The 20,235-nt window shown below is 45.1% G+C and overlaps 1 protein-coding gene across 7 annotated transcripts in view; it reads left to right on the top strand.

Moving 5' to 3' along the window:
* Positions 1–19,878, top strand: part of ppargc1a (peroxisome proliferator-activated receptor gamma, coactivator 1 alpha) — a 236,078-nt gene extending 216,200 nt beyond the window's left edge. For 4 of the 7 annotated variants that reach the window (XM_035426525.1, XM_035426524.1, XM_035426527.1 and 1 more), the window contains exons 4-13: positions 210–332; positions 1,550–1,985; positions 3,758–3,803; positions 3,985–4,058; positions 7,808–8,837; positions 11,120–11,224; positions 11,931–12,051; positions 13,795–13,916; positions 14,347–14,498; positions 17,097–19,878. In XM_035426525.1, coding sequence (XP_035282416.1) covers positions 210–332; positions 1,550–1,985; positions 3,758–3,803; positions 3,985–4,058; positions 7,808–8,837; positions 11,120–11,224; positions 11,931–12,051; positions 13,795–13,916; positions 14,347–14,498; positions 17,097–17,200 — 2,313 coding nt within the window. In that variant the 3' untranslated portion in view covers positions 17,201–19,878. Of the gene's footprint in view, positions 1–209; positions 333–1,549; positions 1,986–2,245; positions 2,916–3,757; positions 3,804–3,984; positions 4,059–7,807; positions 8,838–11,119; positions 11,225–11,930; positions 12,052–13,794; positions 13,917–14,346; positions 14,499–17,096 lie in introns of those variants that run through there. The other 3 variants (XM_035426529.1, XM_035426528.1, XM_035426530.1) reach the window with 3 other exon arrangements.
* Positions 19,879–20,235: the final 357 nt, after the last annotated feature.

Here is a 20,235-nt window from a genome sequence, read left to right as displayed (position 1 = left end):
GGTTGCGTTTGTGTGTGTTTTTTTTTTTTCTTTTTTTTTTTATTCTTGAAGACAAATCTAATTACCCAACACCCCCAGCGGCACAAAGACAAAAGCCCATCAGCCCTTCTCCGTGATGGTTTAATTAAGTGTGGTTGAGGATGCGTAATAGAGCACGCATGCCCATCCTCGCGCATAAACCCTCTCCTCCTCTGTCTTGCCTTTTGCAGCTGAAGAAACTCCTGCTGGCACCTGCTAACTCACAGCTCAGCTATAATCAATACACAGGTGGCAAGACACAAAACCATGCAGCCAGCAACCACAGGAACAGACCAACACCTGCTGTCGTCAAGGTAACTCCCCGTTGTAGTGTTTACATAAAAAGCGGCTTCTGTGGGCCTCGATGTTTTGCTTGTATCCTTAATTTCTGTCGCATGCTTGGAGCGCATTAAACGTGCGGTCCCCTGGTCTCTCCCCTGTGCCATCTTACGAAGAAAACAAGGTGATTGCTGCTGGGTTTCTAAGCGTTACGCCAGGGTTGGCATCTCGTTAGCTGTTGCTATATTCGCTTTTATATACCACTCATCTAAAGGGACACAGCTTTCCCCCCCCCCATGCGAATTGTGACTGATGGTTTGAACCAAACCGTTAAATTAACTTAACTGCTGTCCCCAAATTGCACAGATGTTTGGTTTCAGGAGATGGAATATTTGTTGAATATAAAAGGGGAAATGCAGAATAGAGCCATTCTATCATTGTGTCTTTAGCATTTATCCTTCTGTGGAACACTGCCGATATAGTGTAAGGCAGCTGATTGTCAAGTGGTTGTTGTTTTTTCTGCATTACAAAAATAGCTTCAAATGGAACATTCCAAATTGTATTGTACCGTTCAAATATAAGAGTGAAAATATATACTCAGATTATATTGCAGATATATAGTAGCATGTAGGAACTTATTGTTAGTGCAGCAGAGCCGTACAGACCGTGCTGACTGTAGCTTTTGGTCCCGTAAGGCACTGCATAATTGGCTATTGCCAGGGGAGGAAGAGTTTCCGTCCACAGGGCATTCCCTACCTCATCACAAAACAGCAATTACTCTTGTCGTTTGTGCACTTGTGGTTTTCATGTGTGCTGCATGTGTGAAGCTGATACCAAGCAGAATGAATAGAACTGGTTGACTGCATATATTTTTTTTTTCAGGACGTGAAAAGAGAAAGAGAATTAACAATTAAATAAATGAAGAATTAGCTGGCAATTAGCTTGAAATCAATTTATCCTTTTTTTTTCTTGTAAATTAATGTTGCTTGTACCCACAGAACTAGAGGTTGATTGTATTATTCTGATGCAAATTCGCTACACGGTGCAAAATTATATATTTTTTTCAATCAAATGGATTAAATTGCTGCCCGCAAAAATTTGTGAATATGAATAAAAGCAAATAGCTGGCTGCATGAAATGAGTTTCTCTCTTCTGCTGGGATTGCACATTGTGAGTTTTGTCCTATTTAGGAAACCACTGATTTTAAAAGTGAGGTTGAGTGTTCCTGGTGTGTCCCCACCCCCGCTCACAGACGGAGAACCCCTGGACCTGCAAACCGAGGGGAGCCTGTTCGCAGCAGGCCAGGCCAGTGAGACGCCCCTGCACTGAGCTGCTCAAGTACCTCACGTCCGGCGCCGACGCCCTGCACACCGAAGCCTGCGAGGCCAAGAGCGCCCGGGGGGGCGGCGGCAGCCGAGACAAAAGCGGAGGTGTTTGCCCTTCCTCTTCCTCGTCTTCCGCCTCGCCGTCGTCATCCTCCACCTCCTCCTTCTCCTCCCTGTCCTCCTCCTCCTCTTCCTCGTCCTCTTCCAAGAAGAAGCCGGCTCCCTCCTCCCTGTCGCTCCAGCCGCAGCCGCACCAGCCGCAGCAGCCGCAGCAGCAGCAGCAGCCAGCGCAGTCGCAGTCGCAGTCGCTGTCCCAGCCGCAGCAGCAGCCGCAGCCGCAGCCGCAGCAGCAGACCCAGCGAGGTGAGAGCCAGGCTGCTGCCGGGTGTTGTGTGGCTGGTGTGGGTGCTGGGAAGCGGAGAGGGTGCGTTCACGGGGCTGGCACTCAGGGACGGTCTGAACCCACAGCACCTGCTCCTATCCCCCCAGCCCGTAGGAACGGCCGTGGCAATGCCCGCCTCAAACTGGAGCGCAGGCCGTCCAGTGAAGAAGGAAGGCCGCCAGGTCCGCAGCCGGCCCTGGACGCGGGGCGCCTGGCAGCCGCTAGGTTCATTAGGTACATGCATTCTTATTCTCTCCCTCCTAGAGAGATGGGTCAGTCAGGCAGCTGTGGCCGTTGCCGTGAGGAGAGAGGCGTTTCGGCTAGCGAGCGCCCGGGCGGGGCCAGACACACGCATACGCACACCGCAGCCACGGTCCAGAGAAGGGAGGAGTCAGGGCACCCTATACTCAGCCAGCTGCTGATGTCCAAGCGTAAGCCCGCCCATCGCCATGGTAACCCACACCCAGCTGTTCTCTCCCACACCAGCTGGGGCATTTCCCTGGCAACCGCCCCCTCGGTCCCCAGAGGCAATAGGCCTTCAGTGCGGGCCACTGAGAGAGTTCACACAGAGACGTGCGCGGCGGGTCGCCAGGGTGACAGACAGGTCAGGTGGTCCGTTCAGGAACTCTCAGCTCCTGTAGCAGCCATGGGGTACTGTGGTAGTGAGCCAAGCGAGGGGCTGAAGGTGGGGTGGCTGGAGGGCCCCATGGAGCAGGCTGGTTGTGTTGGGGACGATGTTGCTGAAGATGTATTGGGCAGCCCCATATCCTGGGCACAGACAGCCCTGAGCCCCCTCTTCCCAGACTCTGTAATTCCAGTAGGAGACCTCAACCTCTCCATGACACAAGAGCAACAGCTACACAGTCAGGCATTCTGCAAGCCCCCCGACGACCGGGTCCTTCCTCTGTTAGGTAATCTCTGCTGCATCCCCGCCCTCTCTCTTCTCCCCCTCTCGTTTTTTAACCGCTTCCTTAGTCTGACTCCGCACTAACGCACCCCCCCCCCCCTCCCCCCTGCTAATTTGAACCTAACAGTCACTTTGAAAACAGTCAGGCAACTGCTCCCTCTATTCCAGGAGACAGCAACTTTCAAAAACAGGCTGCAGGGAAGTGATACACTTTCAATTCGCACCGAGCGCTGGCTCGAGATTAAATTTAGTGCGGAGGGAGGAGGATGTTATGTCTCGATACATTAAGGCATTTTTAAGTCAGCCAATTTCTGGCTAGATCAAGCCGAATGTTTGTATATGGAGTTTCAGCCGAGCACTGCTATAATGACATAGTTGTTTAACTGAAAGGCATTCCTTAGCTGCAGTTGGAGATAATCAGAGCCTCAGGCAACTGCACAAGCTTCCTTGACTGTTCTTTCTGCCTCTGCTCTCATTCTCTGCATGTTAAAATTGCTTTTAAAGTGTTATGGTCGGGTTTCATGCGGCATAATGTGCTGTGTTTGTGCTTTTCCTTTTTCCCTGTCCGGGTGAGTCGGTTAGTCGTGAACAGCTCTGAATCAGAATGCATATGCCATTACTCCATCCTGCCTCAAACAGTGATTTGTAAACCAAAAAAATGGGGTCTAGTCTAGTTAGAAGCCATCACTCCCAAAGAACTATGGAAAATATTCTAGTCATACGGGGATGGGTTTGAGAAAACACTGCTGTCAATGATCAAATCTGAGATTGATATGTAGATGTGGAACTGATGTGGCTCAGTGTGATCTAGTTAAATAATTACCCATGCTCCTTTGTGTTCTACAGCCAAACCAACCACCTTGCCACTTCCTTTGACCCCAGAGTCTCCAAAGTAAGTGAGAGAGTTTTTCCACATTTTTAGACAACAAATCGAAAAAGGAAACGAACCAGACAAAGAAACAAAAAAAAAAGAACTGAGGCATTTTGTAATTTCATTCCATTTGTAAAATCATTCAAAAATAAGACCATATTTCCCCCTCAGTACTCAAATATGTTCTGTTTTTGTGTTTCAGTGACCACAAGGGATCACCATTTGAGAACAAATCCATTGAACGCACATTGAGTGTGGAGCTATCTGGAACTCCAGGTAAGCAGATGTTGGTTTTAAATAAATACGATAATTATTCCATTTTCTTCATGAGTGGGGCATATTCAAAATGGTAGATGCTATAGCTGGACCAGTTTTTACTGTAATGGAAAACTGGAGCTCTATGAAATATCCTTCTCAGGGTTAATTGGCTCTGCTACTTCAGGGGTTTTTTTTTTCAGCTTAATCGTTCAATAAAAGTTCAGGGTTCAAGGTGAAGGAACATTGTGTTCAATTTTACGTACCTTTATATGAAATACTCTCCTGTTTCCCCTGGTTGACTGTAAACTTTGTCACTCCATCGAAGAGTTAATCTTTCTCTTCCATTGTCTTGTCTGGATGCTAATGCTCTTTGACTGCGATGTTCACTTATCCGATACATCACAGGCAAATGGATATGGCATTAGTATTGTTTTAATTGGCTTTGCCACGTAATTCAGTTTGCTGATATTATCTGCGTCTTTTCAGACAATCTGCTAATTTCATTAGAGACATGAAGGTAATTTCCAATGTAAAGGCTGGTATTTATGTGAACAGTGCCATTTTATGAATGAGGTCAGTGCTAAAGGGTATTATTATTATTATTATTATTATTATTATTAATGCATATATTTATTTGTTAGGGGGAAGACTATAGGCAAAGGTAATTAAACCTAAATGAAATGAGTGGCAGTTGATGCTATAAAACACTGAGCTTCAGCAGTTCTCTCTCTGCATGAATTATGTTGGTAATTATATCAGTATCCCACAAGCTGTGATTAATCATTCCGGGTCAATAAAAACAAAATGTCTGCCCTTTTACTCATAATGGCTCATAGTGAATGGGCATTTTCGTATTGTTCTGCCGCCTCCAGGAAAGAGCACTAAATATATTTGAGTATTTTCTGTCGTTCTCTTGCAAACTGGCTCAGCTGCCATAAGCCTTAAGGCACTGTTTGTTAGGTGATATTTGTTAGATGGTTTAGCTGAATTGAGATGGTAAGGGGCTTTTGTGGGCAGTTTGGATGCAGAAATCAGAACGTGTTTGATGGCCCTTCAGGTTTTTATCTGATCGGACACGGGTTCCTGCCCACAACCTCACTCTCACTGTCTCTGCGAGCGTGCTTTGCCCTGATGTGCTTTGTGTGTGTGTTTGTGCTGATGGGGGGAGGCACGAGGGCAGTGGGGTCAACTAAGCCGTCAGTTTGTCAGGGTTTAAGTGTAGTCGGAATTGGTTAATATTTCTTTACTTCTACCACTAGTTTCGGCCAGAAATAAAATCCAGCACATAAATAGGTGATGTTCCACTCGCAGGAATCAGACTAAATCCCTATTGTTTTTAATCCCCGATCTATCCTTAGTTAATAAGGATATACCCTGACACTCACCCTTATCTAAGTGTTATAGGATTATACACTGGTAAAAGCTATTAGCGGGGAAACACTTGGAGATTGACTCTTTCAACTCACGGATTAGTTTTTCCAGTGCCATAACTACCCTGCCTAAAAATTAGGAAAGACTGAGTCAACACTGTGTGAGTTGCTGTTTCCTGAGGGGGACCTGTGAGGAGTTTTTGTTCTATTTTTATTTTTATTCAGGGATTTGTGCTTCGTTTGAGAGGAAAATAATTTTTTTAATGTTTTACCATGTGGGTGAAGAGTAGAGAAAACTGAGGTCTTGCACTTAGAATACACAGAATTTTCTGGAAGGAGTTTTTTTTTCTGTCTGATATTTTACTGTTTAAGCAGATAGCGTTTTAATCAACAGCTGAGGCGCAGTTCTTGCTCTGCAAATGAGAAAGTAATTTCAGCAAGCTTTTCTGGACTATATTTTCACAGTGTGTTCGGCGTTTTGTCTGACACAAAGGAAGAACCACAATGTCTGCTTCATATAAGCGAGATGAGGGAAAGGAATATGTATCTAAACTTAAGGATATTAATTTAATGGGTTTTATTACACAAGTCGGCCAGGGTAGGCTGTTTTCTAAAGATAGGCCCATCTCTGTAGATTTTACAGATCATCAAAGAGGGAACTGGTCACTCCCTCCTCGCTGTGACGTGCTTTGTGCTGTGTGTTGTGGCAGGGGAGTGCATTAACCAAGTGTGCGATTCTGGCTGAAGAATTGCCACACTGAAGTACCAGCCGTCCAGCCGTAATTGGTGGAGCCTGACGCCGGCCGTTGCAAATGCAGATCCATTCTGGTTGTGTCGGTGTGCTAATAAAGACACTGTAGCACACAGTACAATCTATTAGCGCTATAATAAGACCTGGGTCGGTATGCCTAAGTATGCCTGTTCGTGTGGCTGCTGCAAATTGCTGGGAAATGACTCCTTAAGCTTAAGCTAGTTATCAGTTTCTCCTCATGCAGTTTACCGCAGAGCACCAAATAGATTGGAGCACCTGAAGCCATTTGATTCGTGTTTGTGCTTGTGTATCGCTCAGAAGCAGCTTTTGCAAAAAAAGCGTGCATACATTTATCTAATTCTGATTTATTTTGGAGACATTAATAGCTCTTACTTTATGACCCTGCTTACACTGTGTGCACAGATGGCGTTTCGGTTGCAAAACAGAAGTTCCTTGGCAGAACACCCCCTGCTCTCACCAAGCCCCCCTCCACCCCATCTTGCCTTTACAGCTCATTTCATCAATGTAATCATAAATAAAACAGAGCCAGGTTATGGCTGAAATATTGTGTGTGCCATGCGCCGGATTGTTTGTTTGTCTACCTGGAAAAAGCGAGGCGTCGCGCGCTGTAAAAATCTGGAGGAGGAGTCGCACCTGTGCATGAGTCACAGTCCTCTGTCCACTGTGACGGGCTCAGGAGAATGCCACAGGAGCCCACTGCTGTCTCAGCCTCACCCCTCCTTCCCCTTGTAAGTGCTGCAGAAAGTGTCCAGGCGGCGGGCTTGCTACGCCCAAAGTGACAGCGCGTTCTCGCTAATGGCTGCCGTTTGTTGCCGCTGACCGAAAGGCCAGCACTCAAACAGACGGGGGGGGGGGGGTGGGGAGAAAGAAAAAAGGGGACAGGAAAGGCAAAACTTTTGAGAAGAGGTCTGAATTAAATTCCGGCAAGGATTTGTGTGTTGTTTGTGTGAGTGCATTAACAATGCCATAAAGAAGCCGCTCTCAGGCCTCCTCATATAATTGCCATCTGCCGGCGTATAAATCTGTCAGGATGGACAAGGTTCTGGATGAGGGAGATATGTAGGGAATCCATGGAGCAACAGCAGGAGGGTTGCCCAGCAGTCAGTATGTTTTCATTACAAGCTTAATATCGCATTAGGTTTAATGTAACAGTATTACACATTATCAAGGCTATAATAATGTAACCTGGACTCACAGAGAAAAACTACATGAGAAGAAAAAAAATAAAATATGTATGTATTGTCATTTGGAATCTGAGTAAATTATTATTTCTATTAAGAGTGTTTTGGCCATGGTCCTGTGTATATTGTCCTTCTGAAGGATCTGGCGTTTTCTGCCATGCCAGCATGACCACGGACCTCACTCGTTGTGCCTGCGTTTAATGCATGATTCTTCATGCGCGGGGATTTGCCAAGGTTAGGAAGGGGCGTTGCAGCTCAGCCATGTACTACCACGCTATATTAAGTTACACAGAGCATTACATTAATCTGTCAAGATTGCAATAAAATACGGATCAGGATTAGGCGGAATGAGAGTGAATATTTTAATCAGGCCTGTGTGTCTACTGTCCGTAAACAGGCTGCGGGCAAATTATTATAATTCCATTCCGTTTTATTGCTCCTCAGGTCTGACACCACCGACCACGCCTCCTCACAAAGCCAGTCAAGAGAATCCTTTCAAAACATCGATCAAAAGCAAGCTGTCCTCATGCACCTCCTCGCCCCCGGCGAAAAAAGCCCGCCTGGAGGAGCCCCCCTCCTGCGCCCTGAAGAGGGGCCCCGAGCAGACTGAGCTGTACGCCCAGCTGAGCAAGGTGCCCGCCCTGCCCCTGGGGGGGCCGGAGGAGTGCAAGGGCAAGCGCGGCGCCCCCCGCGCTTTCGGCGACCACGACTATTGCCAGTTCATGAGCACAAAGCGCCACCTCTCCCTGGGCCTCCCGCTCGGCTGTCTGGACGGCAGGCACGCGGAATGCTGGGACGCGACCGCGCCTCCTTCCTCCTCCTCCTCCTCCTTCTTCTCGTCTTCCGCCTCCTCATCTTCCTCCCGCCCTTGCTCTCTGGCGGGACAGTTGCGGGGCGTTTCCTCTGTGGAGCACGAGCCCGCCCCGAACCGGGACGGGCAGCGCCAGGGTCAAGCTCCACAGGCCAGGCCGCCGGCCGACGGCGGCGAATCTGGCAGGAGGAAGCCGCTCCGCGACCAAGAGATCAGGGCGGAACTCAACAAGCACTTTGGTCACCCCAAGCAAGCCATTTACAGCGAGGACAAGCCGGCGGGGGCCCCGGGGCCCGAGGAGAGCGACTCCGGGGACGAGTATTACCGCAAGCTGCCGGGGTACGTGCACCCGGGCCTGCCCTTGGACGGCGTCCTGGAGGACAGCGAGGACGAGCACGAGCGCTTCCTCTTCCCCTGGGAGGGCTCCCACCTGGACCTGCTCCTGCAGGGCTCCCCGTCCTGCTCCCCGTCCAGCTGCTCCCCGTCGCGGAGCTCCGTCTCCCCGCCCGCCTCGCTCTTCTCCTCCTCCCAGCGCTTCCACTGGCCCAGCGCCGCCTCCCGGTCCCGGTCCCGGTCCGCGTCGTTCCGCCGGCGGCGCTCCCTCTCGCGGTCCCCCTTCTCCCGCTCGCGCTCCAGGTCCCCCTGCAGCCGCTCCGCTTCACGGTAAGGCCGGCGTCTCTGCCGCGGGATTTGGGACCCCCCGCGATGGCGGGCTGAGGGAGAGTGCAGTTAAATGTGGGATGAAAGGCAGTTGGCTTAGCCCGCTCTCAGCGGGAGTCAAATCTTGCAAGTAAACATCTTTCTTAGCCGTCATGACTAGTGTCAGCGTGAGTTTCAGAATTAAAGGGATGCGACACTCGAGTCTCTCCACACATCTCAGAATAGGCCTTGTGTCTGTTGCGTGTGCGGAATGGAAAGTGGTGAATTGATTTTTAAAGACGGTCTACAGGGAGGGGGAAAAGAACTGAGCTAAAAGCTATGGTTGTGAACCAAGATGAGACTCATGGGTGGGGTGGTGGGGGGGGGGGTGGTTTGAGTTTTAGGAACAGGAGTTTTCTCTTGAAGCACCCCATCTGTTGAGTCAGACCTCTCACCGGTATGCACTTACAGAGTAACAGGCCAGCCTGTGTGACCGGCCCCTCCCCAAAATGTCCTATTTGCTCTTAAAACGGGGAGAAGGTTAAGCTGCTGTAATGAAGTCTAATGAGCGTGATTAGAATCATCGGAGCCCAGGTGGGGAGATCAGAGAAGGCCCCGCGGCTGTCCCCCGCCACGGCTTCATTTGCTCCTGGAAATTAGGAACTTAATAGACGCATCCTATTTACGTTGCGTTTCCCCTCATATTTCCTAACGAATCAGAAACATGGGCGAACGGCGCCCAGAGCTCGGTGCCGCCGTGCCTCCAGAGCTTTTTATTACCATTGAAATTGGAGACGTGTCTTCCTGTTTTTTTTTTTTGTTTTTTTTTACCCACCCTTTCTCCTTCCATTTCTGTGCACCTATATTTGATGGTGCCGTTTCTCTAGCTGCAGCTGTTGTTTTGCTTATCAGTGCTCCCGTCTGTCTGGGGAGATGAAAGCCAGACCAGCGAGCGGCGGAGTCCTGGACGCGCTCCCCTTTGAAGACAGTTACAGCATCACAGCCTGTTGGAAGACAATATTTACACTGTTGCCTTTGATTGGAAAACAGAGAAAATGGGCTTGGGCGAGGAAAAAAGGATGTTAAAAAATAATAGCGGAGGGGAACCGTTTGGAAAGGGTTTATTAACCGGTTCTCTGCCAAGAGGGGCTGGCGTGGCGGAGCCGATTGCTTGAGGGATCCGAAGCCGGGATGACAAAGGGACGCTATCGGTTCGGCGCTAGCGCTTCGTTACCGCGCTCTCACAGTCGTGCAGTGCATTTCCCGGGCATCTGCGATAATTCCATCCGTTTTTGGCTGTATATTTAATGTGGGGAAATCCCCACGATGGCACGTCCGACACGAACGCGGAGCGGCACTGTATATCAGCGCCGGCTCCTGGACCTTCGTTCCCTCCTCATTTCTATGCAGATTTCAGTCGTCACTCATTAAATCAGATAGCCGTGTTTCTGTGTGGGTTTATTTAGCACGAAGAGGTTAATTAGAGCTGTGTTTGCAGATGCAAAAGTGCAGCAGTCCAAGGGGTTTAGATTCTCATCTTTTTTTTCTTTTTTGTGGAGTGCAGGTCAATCAAGCAGAAAGACATCACGCACCGTCCACCAGTTGGGTTACTGTCCGCCCACACACACTAGCTAAAATCAGCTCCAGAAACCAATCATCTGTGTAGAAATTGTGTTTCTGTGGAGAGACTCTAAACCTTTACAGAATTGGGTTTGATATAAGACAAGAGGGCAAAAGGAAACATTTTCAGTAAACTGGTTCTATCTTTGAACCCCTGGTGAACGGGGGTGTCAGAGGAATCTTGTCCACCACAAATCTTCTGTTCTGGCTCACTGCTTTATATGTTACTCTTCAATTTAACCATCAATTCAATAATTACTCGACTGGACTTAGAAGAACTCAGGATAATGGAGTGAATTGCACTGCTCATCTGCCGAAATGCACCATGCTAATGCTTATATTATGACTCCCAGAACATTTTTTGTGGTTGATAAAACATGAAAGCAGTCATCTAGCAACCAAAGGAAATGCAACCAGAAAAAGGGTTTTCAAAATATTGTGGTCAGTGCACTGTATCCTTAGCTAGAATCAGACAGGTGAAGTTATCTTCTATTTGCTATAAATACTTCCATGTGAAGAAATGTATTGCTGTATAAAACAAATGTCATAATAATGGACTGTTAGTGTCTTTTTACTGTTTAACCTGATCTGTTGGCGAATATGAATTTTTTAATTTTTTTAGATGATGAATATGACTAACGCATGTATAATACATATCTCCCTGTTTACACTCATGTTTTGAACAGGTCTCCTCAGCATGTGGACTCCAGCACGTGCAAGTCCAGGGCTCCCAAAAGCCCACACACACAGTCCAGGTCCCACTCTCGATCCCCTTTCAGTCGCAGGCCAAGGTGAGTGCCGTCACACCTATGAGCCCTACACCAGTGTAGGCATTCCCGTTACATCATCTTTTCCCAAACTTTCGAACCTGGCCACTTGCTGCATGAGTCACCAGAACAGAGGATGTCTAGTGTCAGAGCCCCCGGAGCTGCTGAGCTTTCTCAGTGTTCCCGCACACCCACGTAGCGCCATTCTGAAGGCTATATTATTTCTGCTAGCCTGCTTCTTCGTACAGCTGGCTTTTTTTAAACGTATGTCAGGCTCTATCAGGCAGCCCCTCGCGTCTCGCGCGTAAGCATTGCGGTCCCCTTCCGAGAAAAACAAATAATTAAGAAGATGGTGAAATGATGAGTCACATCATTTCAGAGAAGCGAAATCACAGAGCTTAATGACTGGAGCTTTTCTGAGGAAAGTTGCACTTTTTTTCTGGTAAATTCCACACTAAGCAGAAAGTAATGACATGTGAAGTTCTGCTGACAGCGGCAGCTGCCTGAATCCAACTGCCTCTCCGCCACCCCGTCCTGCGGGAGCCATAACCTCTGTGATGAGGGGAAAAAAGGCCTTATTAATGTGTTTATTTGTTTCAGTTCGGTTCTGAAAGCGTGTTGACTTTGGTGTTCGGCGGGTGTGCGGTGCGGGTACACTGGGAGGACAGGCCGCGGGGCGGCCGGGGGAAGGGTTTGGGGTGCACGGCGTAACGCGCCCTCTCCTCCGCAGGTACGACAGCTACGAGGAATACCAGCACGAGCGCCTCAAGAGGGAGGAGCACCGCCGCGACTACGAGAAGCGGGAGTTCGAGCGGGCCGAGCAGCGGGAGAGGCAGAGGCAAAAAGCAATAGTGAGTGCGCCGTCGCGCTTCCGGAACTTTCCGCGGCCCCTGCGTTAACACGGCTGGCGGCTCTCCGCTGCCGAGCCCGTTATCTCCGCCGAGAGGGCGCCTGCTTTTTGGTGACTGAACACATGCAAAGTGAGCGGCGCAATCGCCCGAGCTCAGCTGCTTTCCTCCGTATCTGCAGGCCCCCGCATTTTTGGGTGGGGAGGGGCGTCTAGAAATAGTGTCGGATGATATTAGTCTCACTAGGGGGAAAGAACGTTAAGGATGGGTAGAAAAAGGAGAAGTGTGTAAAAAAAAATATTTATAGCGCTACGGTTATCTATCTCAGAATCAATTTATTGTGAAAAACACAATGAACTGGGATTAATATCTGTTCCCAGTACCCCTCCTCCCTGTCCCTGACAAAAAGATTAGACATTTCTAACACAATATCTTCACTGACAAATGCACACGTCAAATAATATACACATGACTTGGCAAGCATAAATTTCAGACTAGACAATTACAGGCAGAAAAGCGAGCTTGTCGGCAGAGGTTTATTGAGAACGAGATGTGAAAGCCTCAAACAGCACATCTACATTTTCATATCATCTTTACGCTGTCCAATCTATCATTTATCAGCAACCAAACCAACTATCTGTCTGTGACGGGGAAAAACAGTTGTTGAATGCCATTCTGTGTATGTGGTATTGATATCATTTTTTTTTTTTTTTTTTAACTGAACCTCTGTGTAACAGCTAGCTTTGCGTCCTTAGGGTATCCATTAGAATATGACAGTAACCCCGTAAACTTACGCCAATAAACGAAAGAATGAATAAATAATGTTGGTGATACAAAACACAAAATACCCAGAGGCGCTTTTTGTGTTAAATAATTAGCGGGCGAAATTCAATTGTTCTCAGATATAGTTGCAGCCTTAGAGAAGCAGCTGCGTTTTCCATTGCGGCAAAGCTTTTGCTGTTGCTGACCTTTGCACCCGCTACAGTGAAAGAAGCAATGTACCCCCCCCCCCCCCCAGCTGCTTTTCCTGTAGTTGTTGGTGGTGGGGTTGACAGCCCCTTGTTTTTATGCATTTTCTCCCCCGTTCACTTCTTGAGGCTGTTGTGGCAGCCCCGTGACTAACAAATCCCCCCCCCCACCACCCCCACTCGGGTTCAGACAGTCAGGTGAAACCCAGACAGTCGTGTGCTGGGCGAGGAGGTGGGTTGGAGGGGGGAGAGGAAAGGGGCTGAACATATTCGGATCCCTCCACTGTGAACTCCAGATTAACTCTGCGCGGAACAGCTCCGCGCGTACCGTCAGACAAAGGCAGCCGGTGGGCTTTCTCCAGAGTTCCCGGCATGGGGTCGGGATAAATGGAGTCGCTGGGAGTGCGGGAAAGCCGTGCTTTTTTTCCCTCGATTGATTCAAATTCAAATACGTTTTATTTGCACTTGTGTTGCGGAAGTATTGAAGTACGCACGTTGAATGAACGTCCCCTCCCACATCTCTCTCGCTTTCTTCTCTCTCCCTCCCTCTCTTTCCCCCCCTTTCTATTTCTCTCACTTTCCCCTCTCTCAAAATCTCTTAATCTGTTAAATCTAAGGAAAAAAGAGGAAGGATTTAAAGTACCTAGTGGCCATATTCTTTTTGCAGCCTGCCCGTGTCGATGTGCTGGTAGGAGAGCGTGGTTTCCGTCGCCGCTGAAGTGGGGGACGCGAAGGAGAGTGCCTCGTTTTGTAATTTCTCTTTGCTCTTAATTACCAGGAGGAGAGACGGGTGGTGTATGTGGGGAGGCTCCGATCCGACAGCACTCGAACTGAGCTCAAGAGGCGCTTTGAAGTCTTTGGCGAAATCGAGGAGTGCGCTGTAAACCTGAGAGACGACGGGTAAGGCTTCAGGGCGAAGTGCTGGAATTGGGGGCTACGGGGGGAGTTGCCCCCTGGTATGAGGCAAAGGGAACTATTCTGATTCATTCATTTGTGTATTTCTCACTACTGGCTGGTAGTTAGTTAATCTAAGGTGGTGTCTTCCGTTGGGTGGGACTATTGTAGCCGGCTGCATGTGAAAGGACTGCCACCTGGGATTTCAGTCTCTCTTGAAATCTTTCTAGAAATTTCAGTTTTACTAGAAAAGTTCAAGTTGAACAGCACTGCCACACTTTGAAGTTTGATACCAGTGTAGTGTCGGTGATTCCTTTGTGCGTTACTCACTGGACCTGGGTGTAAGCATGGCCCTTGATAATTTGAGATGTTGGCCCACAAATGTGGACTGATGCATTTATTTTTTTTATCTTTTTTTTTTTTTTTTTTTAACTAGGGACAATTTTGGCTTCATCACCTACCGCTACACTTGTGACGCCTTCGCTGCTCTTGAGAACGGACACACCTTGCGCAGGTCTAATGAGCCTCAGTTTGAGCTCTGCTTTGGTGGAAGAAAGCAGTTTTGCAAGTCAAATTACACAGACTTGGGTAAGAGCCTGTTTGCATCTTTTGCCTGGTAGTTAATGTAGTATACTGTAGAAATAAAGCAGATGGAAAACAAGCAGCTGGAAATAAGTTTTAATGTTAAAAAAAATAAGAAATCATATGAATAAATAAATAAATAAATAAGAGTGCCACAAGTGCGATCCTTCACAGTTGATGTATTCACAGTTGTAGTGTCTGTGTTTGCTGAAGTGCAGAATCTGATGGAGTTCACGGGGTCACCATTGTGTTGATCCCGGTAATAGATATATTATTTACTCCATGTAGGAGTATCGTTTGGGAAGGAGCGAGTCATCCATTTCATGCCTCGCCTGTATTTTTGTACTCAATAAATATTCTATAAGTGCGCTGCAGGAAGTGGGTACGACTTTCCGAAGTGCACCCGTAGATGAATTGACATGGTATACAGCACGTGCATGTATATTTCATGCACCGGCTCCCAAATGGTTAAAGATGAAGAATGTTAAGATGGAGGCCAAGGTCAAGTCCCATCAGTCCTTTCCTCCCAAGTGTGTCTCCATCTGTTGCCAGCTGTTGTGATGTTGAATAGAAGCAAGATCTCGCTGTGACACCTAGCAGTGTGTTGCTGTCAGTGAGGGGGTGAAATGCGTCTGACAGCTAAGGTCTGATTGACTTATAATCAGCCCCTTTCTGTTTTTAAGGGAACCCATTAGAAATGTGTGCTTGGGAAGTACCACCATACACTTCCGCAGAATAAATACCACCTATAATATCAAGCATTTTAGGCCGGGGATAATTGGAGAGAACATAATGCTGTTTTACAGGGCTGTTTCCCTAAGTTGTAACAGAGGGATCATAACAAGCTGTATTTCAGAAGGCACTGCTCGGTCAACTAAATACTTAAATGCATAGAGTAGATTGAATAATTTCTGCATATAGTGATTTTTAAAAAATCAAAAAAGCTACGTTTTTCAAATGCAGCAAATTCATTTTAAAGAGGGCTGGCAAGAGAATAACATGTCCAGACTGTGGTGTTTTAATGTGTTAGTACCAGGTCTCTGAAGAAGGCATTGCTGTGCATTTTAGTTGGGCAGATAATTTGACACGTTTATAAGGGGGGAAACGTCCAATAGCCATTTTCAAATTGACATTTATGTCTGTAAAATGTGAGGTCATTAATGGACGGCGCGGGGATTTTGGAAGACAATTTCAATGACAGAGGAGCAGGTTGCTCTAGGGAAACAAGAACCCTTTCTTGGAATAATGAGGGCAATCTAGTGCAGCGCACAGCATCAGGTTAAAATGAAACAAAAGGTAGAAATGGTGGACATAATGTATTGATAATTGAAATGTGTGTTCCGGGGGCACATCTATTAACCTTAAGGCTTTATAAAGCAGTTTGACTGAAAAGATACTCCGTTTTTCGCCTTTTCATCCAAAGTGGGGGAGAGAACTGAATATTGGTACTCGTGTTGGAAGTGTGCTTGTCCTTAACAGAACTGTCTGTTTTAGGGGGAAAAAAAGAAAAGAGGAAGGGAGGGAGGAGGGGGGGGGGGTGTTGGTCACGTTCGAGGCAGCGAGTTGAATAATGTCACGCCAGGGTGGCTGCAGTTCCTCCTCTCAATCTCGCCGCCTCACTTTTTTGTTTTCTAAGACACTGTCCATTAGTTCTTGGCGGTGTGTTGGGGGCATATTTCATCCCTCAAGGTGCGCAGTGTGACACAATCCACCCCTTGGCCATTGTATTAGATCACACCTGGCATCTACCGCCTGCCATGGTCATTCCCATTTCTCAGGCTCTCTGAGTGTGCTGTTGTCTGCGTGGGGCCCATTTGTGCAGCTGTCCTCCAGGGGAGATAAGACACTGTTATTTATTATCGCCCGGCAAATCAAAATATATGCCTCGCGTTCGCTAGTTTGTCATTTGTCCGTTATCAAAAGCTTTATTTCCCACCACACCTTTGAATTATGTAAAATGTGTAAAAATCTGCTGTTCCAAGCACTAGAATGGAAGGAAAATAAATAATGCATTTGGGGGAGTATAACTCATTTTCATCTTAAATTTTCATCATCTCATTCTTCACTTTATGGTTGCATTGTAAACATTTCATTCACCTTGAATAGAAAATGTCAGGAAGCTTTCATATTGTATTGAAAGAAGATAAATGGAGGAACCTTAAGTTCATTCAAGCACTGTGGAAATGTAATCCAATCAAGGATTAGCACCTATTGGCTGCCATGTTATTAAAATCATACCTGTAGCTATTTTATTTAGCATTTTACTTCAGGAGTGATTCTATGACAGTATTATCACATTGTTAATTTTTCCATAGTTTATATCAGATCAGTGAAATCCACAATAATAAACACGAGGTTATATGGGTCTAAACCCGCAGTGACGTTTACCTGTCCAAGTATAATCCTAACTGTCAAACGGATATCGGAGCTTGTAAGTTTCTGTCCTTGGGAAGAGCTTACAAACACTAGAGTATCTGAATTTGACTTTCTAACCGAAATAAATGTTGTGTTCCCATTTCTCCTCTTAATCTTGAGCGCAAAATGGCAGAACAGGATGAGAGCCGGAGCCCCTTTTGTTTATTTCTGCGTTTTGTGTAATTCCAGACTCCCATTCTGATGACTTTGATCCCGCCTCCACTAAAAGCAAGTATGACTCCATGGATTTTGACAGCTTGCTACGGGAGGCCCAGCGCAGCCTGAGAAGGTAACCAGCGTCACACCTGCCATCTACAGAGGGGATTCGCTATACCTCACAGATGTTCCTTTGACTACGAGACTAACTACCAGAAGTTTTACACTCTATGTATGAAAAAAGATAATATATAAATAAAATATAGATATATAAAAGTAAAGTTTACATGAACATAGCTGCTGAAAAGCTGAAGGGAGAAGACATTATGAATGGGGATTCTCTTCCCAACTGGGCACATTCACTCTGTGTGTGCTTTACCCTGTACTGTCTAATGGATAATCTTCCTTGTTTTAATACACTAGCGGTTCTTTTACTGGTGAAAACGTGCAGCTTGTTCAGTTATTTTTGTTTGTTTGTTTGTTTGTTTGTTGTATTTTTTTTAGTCTGATGTTTGGATGTGGTGTTACATTAATAATAAGCATTGGGGGAAAGGCTATATGTGGGTGTCCAAGATTGATTGTTGTCTACTTTTTGGCAAAACTGTAGTCACGTATTTACAGATATTATTAAATGGAGTATTTTTATTTTGTGTACATATCTGACAAAGTTCTTTATTTGTTACAGCTATGCACTGTAAAATGCAGCCTTCTTTTTAAATGATGCTGAAATTTTCTTAATTAAGAATGTTGTAGTTAAAATGACGTTTAAAAAAAAAAACACTGTACACCTGACGTTTAGATGACGTGATATGATTGTAAAAATGCATATGAAGATGGGCTGTTCTTTTGGGGAGCACCTGAACAGATTTCTTTTTTAAAGTTTATTTTGGTGAAACGAATATTGTTACCCATGTATAGTTTTATCTGTTTTTAAAGTTTCTCAATCAGTGTTTTCCTTATACAACCAATGTAATATACATTTTTAACGTGTTTTTTCATGATTGTATATAAGAACTTCCTTTTGCATTTTTTTTCTTAATTCTAAAATGATCTATAGCCATCCCTTTTTTCAGTCGGATTACTCATTCTCACTGTACACCAATGATTTGTTTTTCTCAGACCACTTTTATGGAAAACAGGCTCTTCTGTTAAACAGAACATTAATTTTCCCTATTTTTTCTGAACACTATTTATCTATTTATTTGAATTAAGATATTTATACAGTCTCCATCACACATGGAGTATGTACTGTAGCACACTATTTATTCAATTATTTAATTTTGTTAAATCAGTGGGGAAGGTGGGTACACAGTGAACTAATGTTATCATTAAAAGATTTTCTAAGCCTTTCAGAAATAATCAAATGATTTAAATAATTATTCAACTTTATAAAACATGCTGCTCCTAGTTTGTGATTTATTTCAATAAAACCTGCTGTCCCCTACTATAAAAAATTAAATCCCAAGTCATGTCTCATTTTTCTAATTAAATCATCATAAAGCAATAAAATAATTTAACAGGTACTTTACTGACCTATTCTAATCTGCAACTATTCCACACATGCTTGATTATGTGAATGCCAAACAAAGGTTTACATTTTTTTTCTTGGATTTTTAAATCTTGTATTTGTTGTAAAAATAAATAAATAATTTAAAAAAGAATAATAATATACTATTGACTCTTCATAATAAGAATTGTTTGAAAAACATAAATAAGAATAATAAAAAAAAACATTAAAAAGAAGCAATAAATTATTTTTCAAAAATTGTATTTTAGCTCATAATGTTGTGTCGTTTTGGACCAGACTCATTACCCAGCTGCTCACAGAATGTCTACTCCTGGGTCTCAGCACACTATCTTTTCCTGACTTTGGCTGGATGATAATGATGATGATGATAATAATAATAATAATAATAATAATACATATTTAAACTGTGTATTTTGTGAGTGCATGTCAGAGAGAAAAAGAGACAGATGTCACAAGTTAACTTTTGTACTTGTACTGTATACTCAACAGTACTTTTCCTTTGTAAGCAAAGTCAGCATAACTCCTAAAGCAAACCAAATGCATATCTAACTATACCTATATGCTGATCTGCTGTACTGAGAAAATAACGTACGGTATATTTTTGGCCCATCTCCATTTGCTGAGCTGTGAAGTGCAGATACCATGGCACCATCAGAGTGGCCTGAAAGGTAACCTTGTGATTTCTGGTTCAATTAAGGTCCCATTTATACAGAGAACCAGGCAATGACAATACCAGCTAATATCAGACAAGGTGGACATCTTTCGTCTTGAAGCTTGTTGTTCACTGGCCGGCTGTCGAGAAATATGGTTGCATAGATGAAACTGTTCATTTTAAAGAGACAAAGTCAGTTAAAATAAAAGAGGGGAAAATTTTACCTGTTTATATCTTTTATCTGTATAGAGCGTGGGTAATGGTGTCATGTCCCATTTGGTATATGTGGCTTTAATCATTGTAATATAAAATCTGCTTTGTAAATTGCCTAGAGTAGCAATATAATATAACTCCTGATGATTCTAAATTTGAACTGCGTGGCAGACCTTTTAATAATGTGAATTACAGAGGAATATGGCACTGCTTTAACGTTGTGGGTGATCATGTTTCTTTTGGAAGGACAATACACGGGGATTTGTGTTGTCTGTCTGTGTCCTATCCACGTTGCCTTCTGCCAACTCCTTACCAATGCCTTTGTGGTTCTACCTATTGTATGAATTTCTTGTGAATTTTATTTTTTATGTGCAATTCTCATCAGCGTCACCAAGCCAATAAAGGGAAACATTTCAAAGAAACACGGCAGACGCCTTTATGTGATCCTTATTGATTTACGTCTCCTTTTTTGTCCCCCATTGCTTTCCTTAATCGTTAGTTATTGTGCTATAACCGAGCAGAATAAAGCTAGTTACCAGTCTTTTGGAAATCAGTCAATTAAAATGAGGTTTTACTGTGATGGAGTGCTTGAATTCTACAGTGTACAGTAATTAATATGACATGACATTGTCTCCTCTGCCTTATTACCAGAGGGCAATTTAACATTATTGTTTGTTTGAAATAATGACACTTTTTTCCCTTCACTGCATTCCCTTTTTAAAGTTGACATAACGCATATAAAGCTGCCTGGCCTTTTGTGGAATTATTGATTGCAAACA

Source organism: Anguilla anguilla, chromosome 7 (assembly GCF_013347855.1).
Source record: "Anguilla anguilla isolate fAngAng1 chromosome 7, fAngAng1.pri, whole genome shotgun sequence".
Taxonomy (NCBI): Eukaryota; Metazoa; Chordata; class Actinopteri; order Anguilliformes; family Anguillidae; genus Anguilla; species Anguilla anguilla.
The sequence above is the reverse complement of the archived record's forward strand: the minus strand, read 5'-3'. Positions and strand labels throughout refer to the sequence as shown.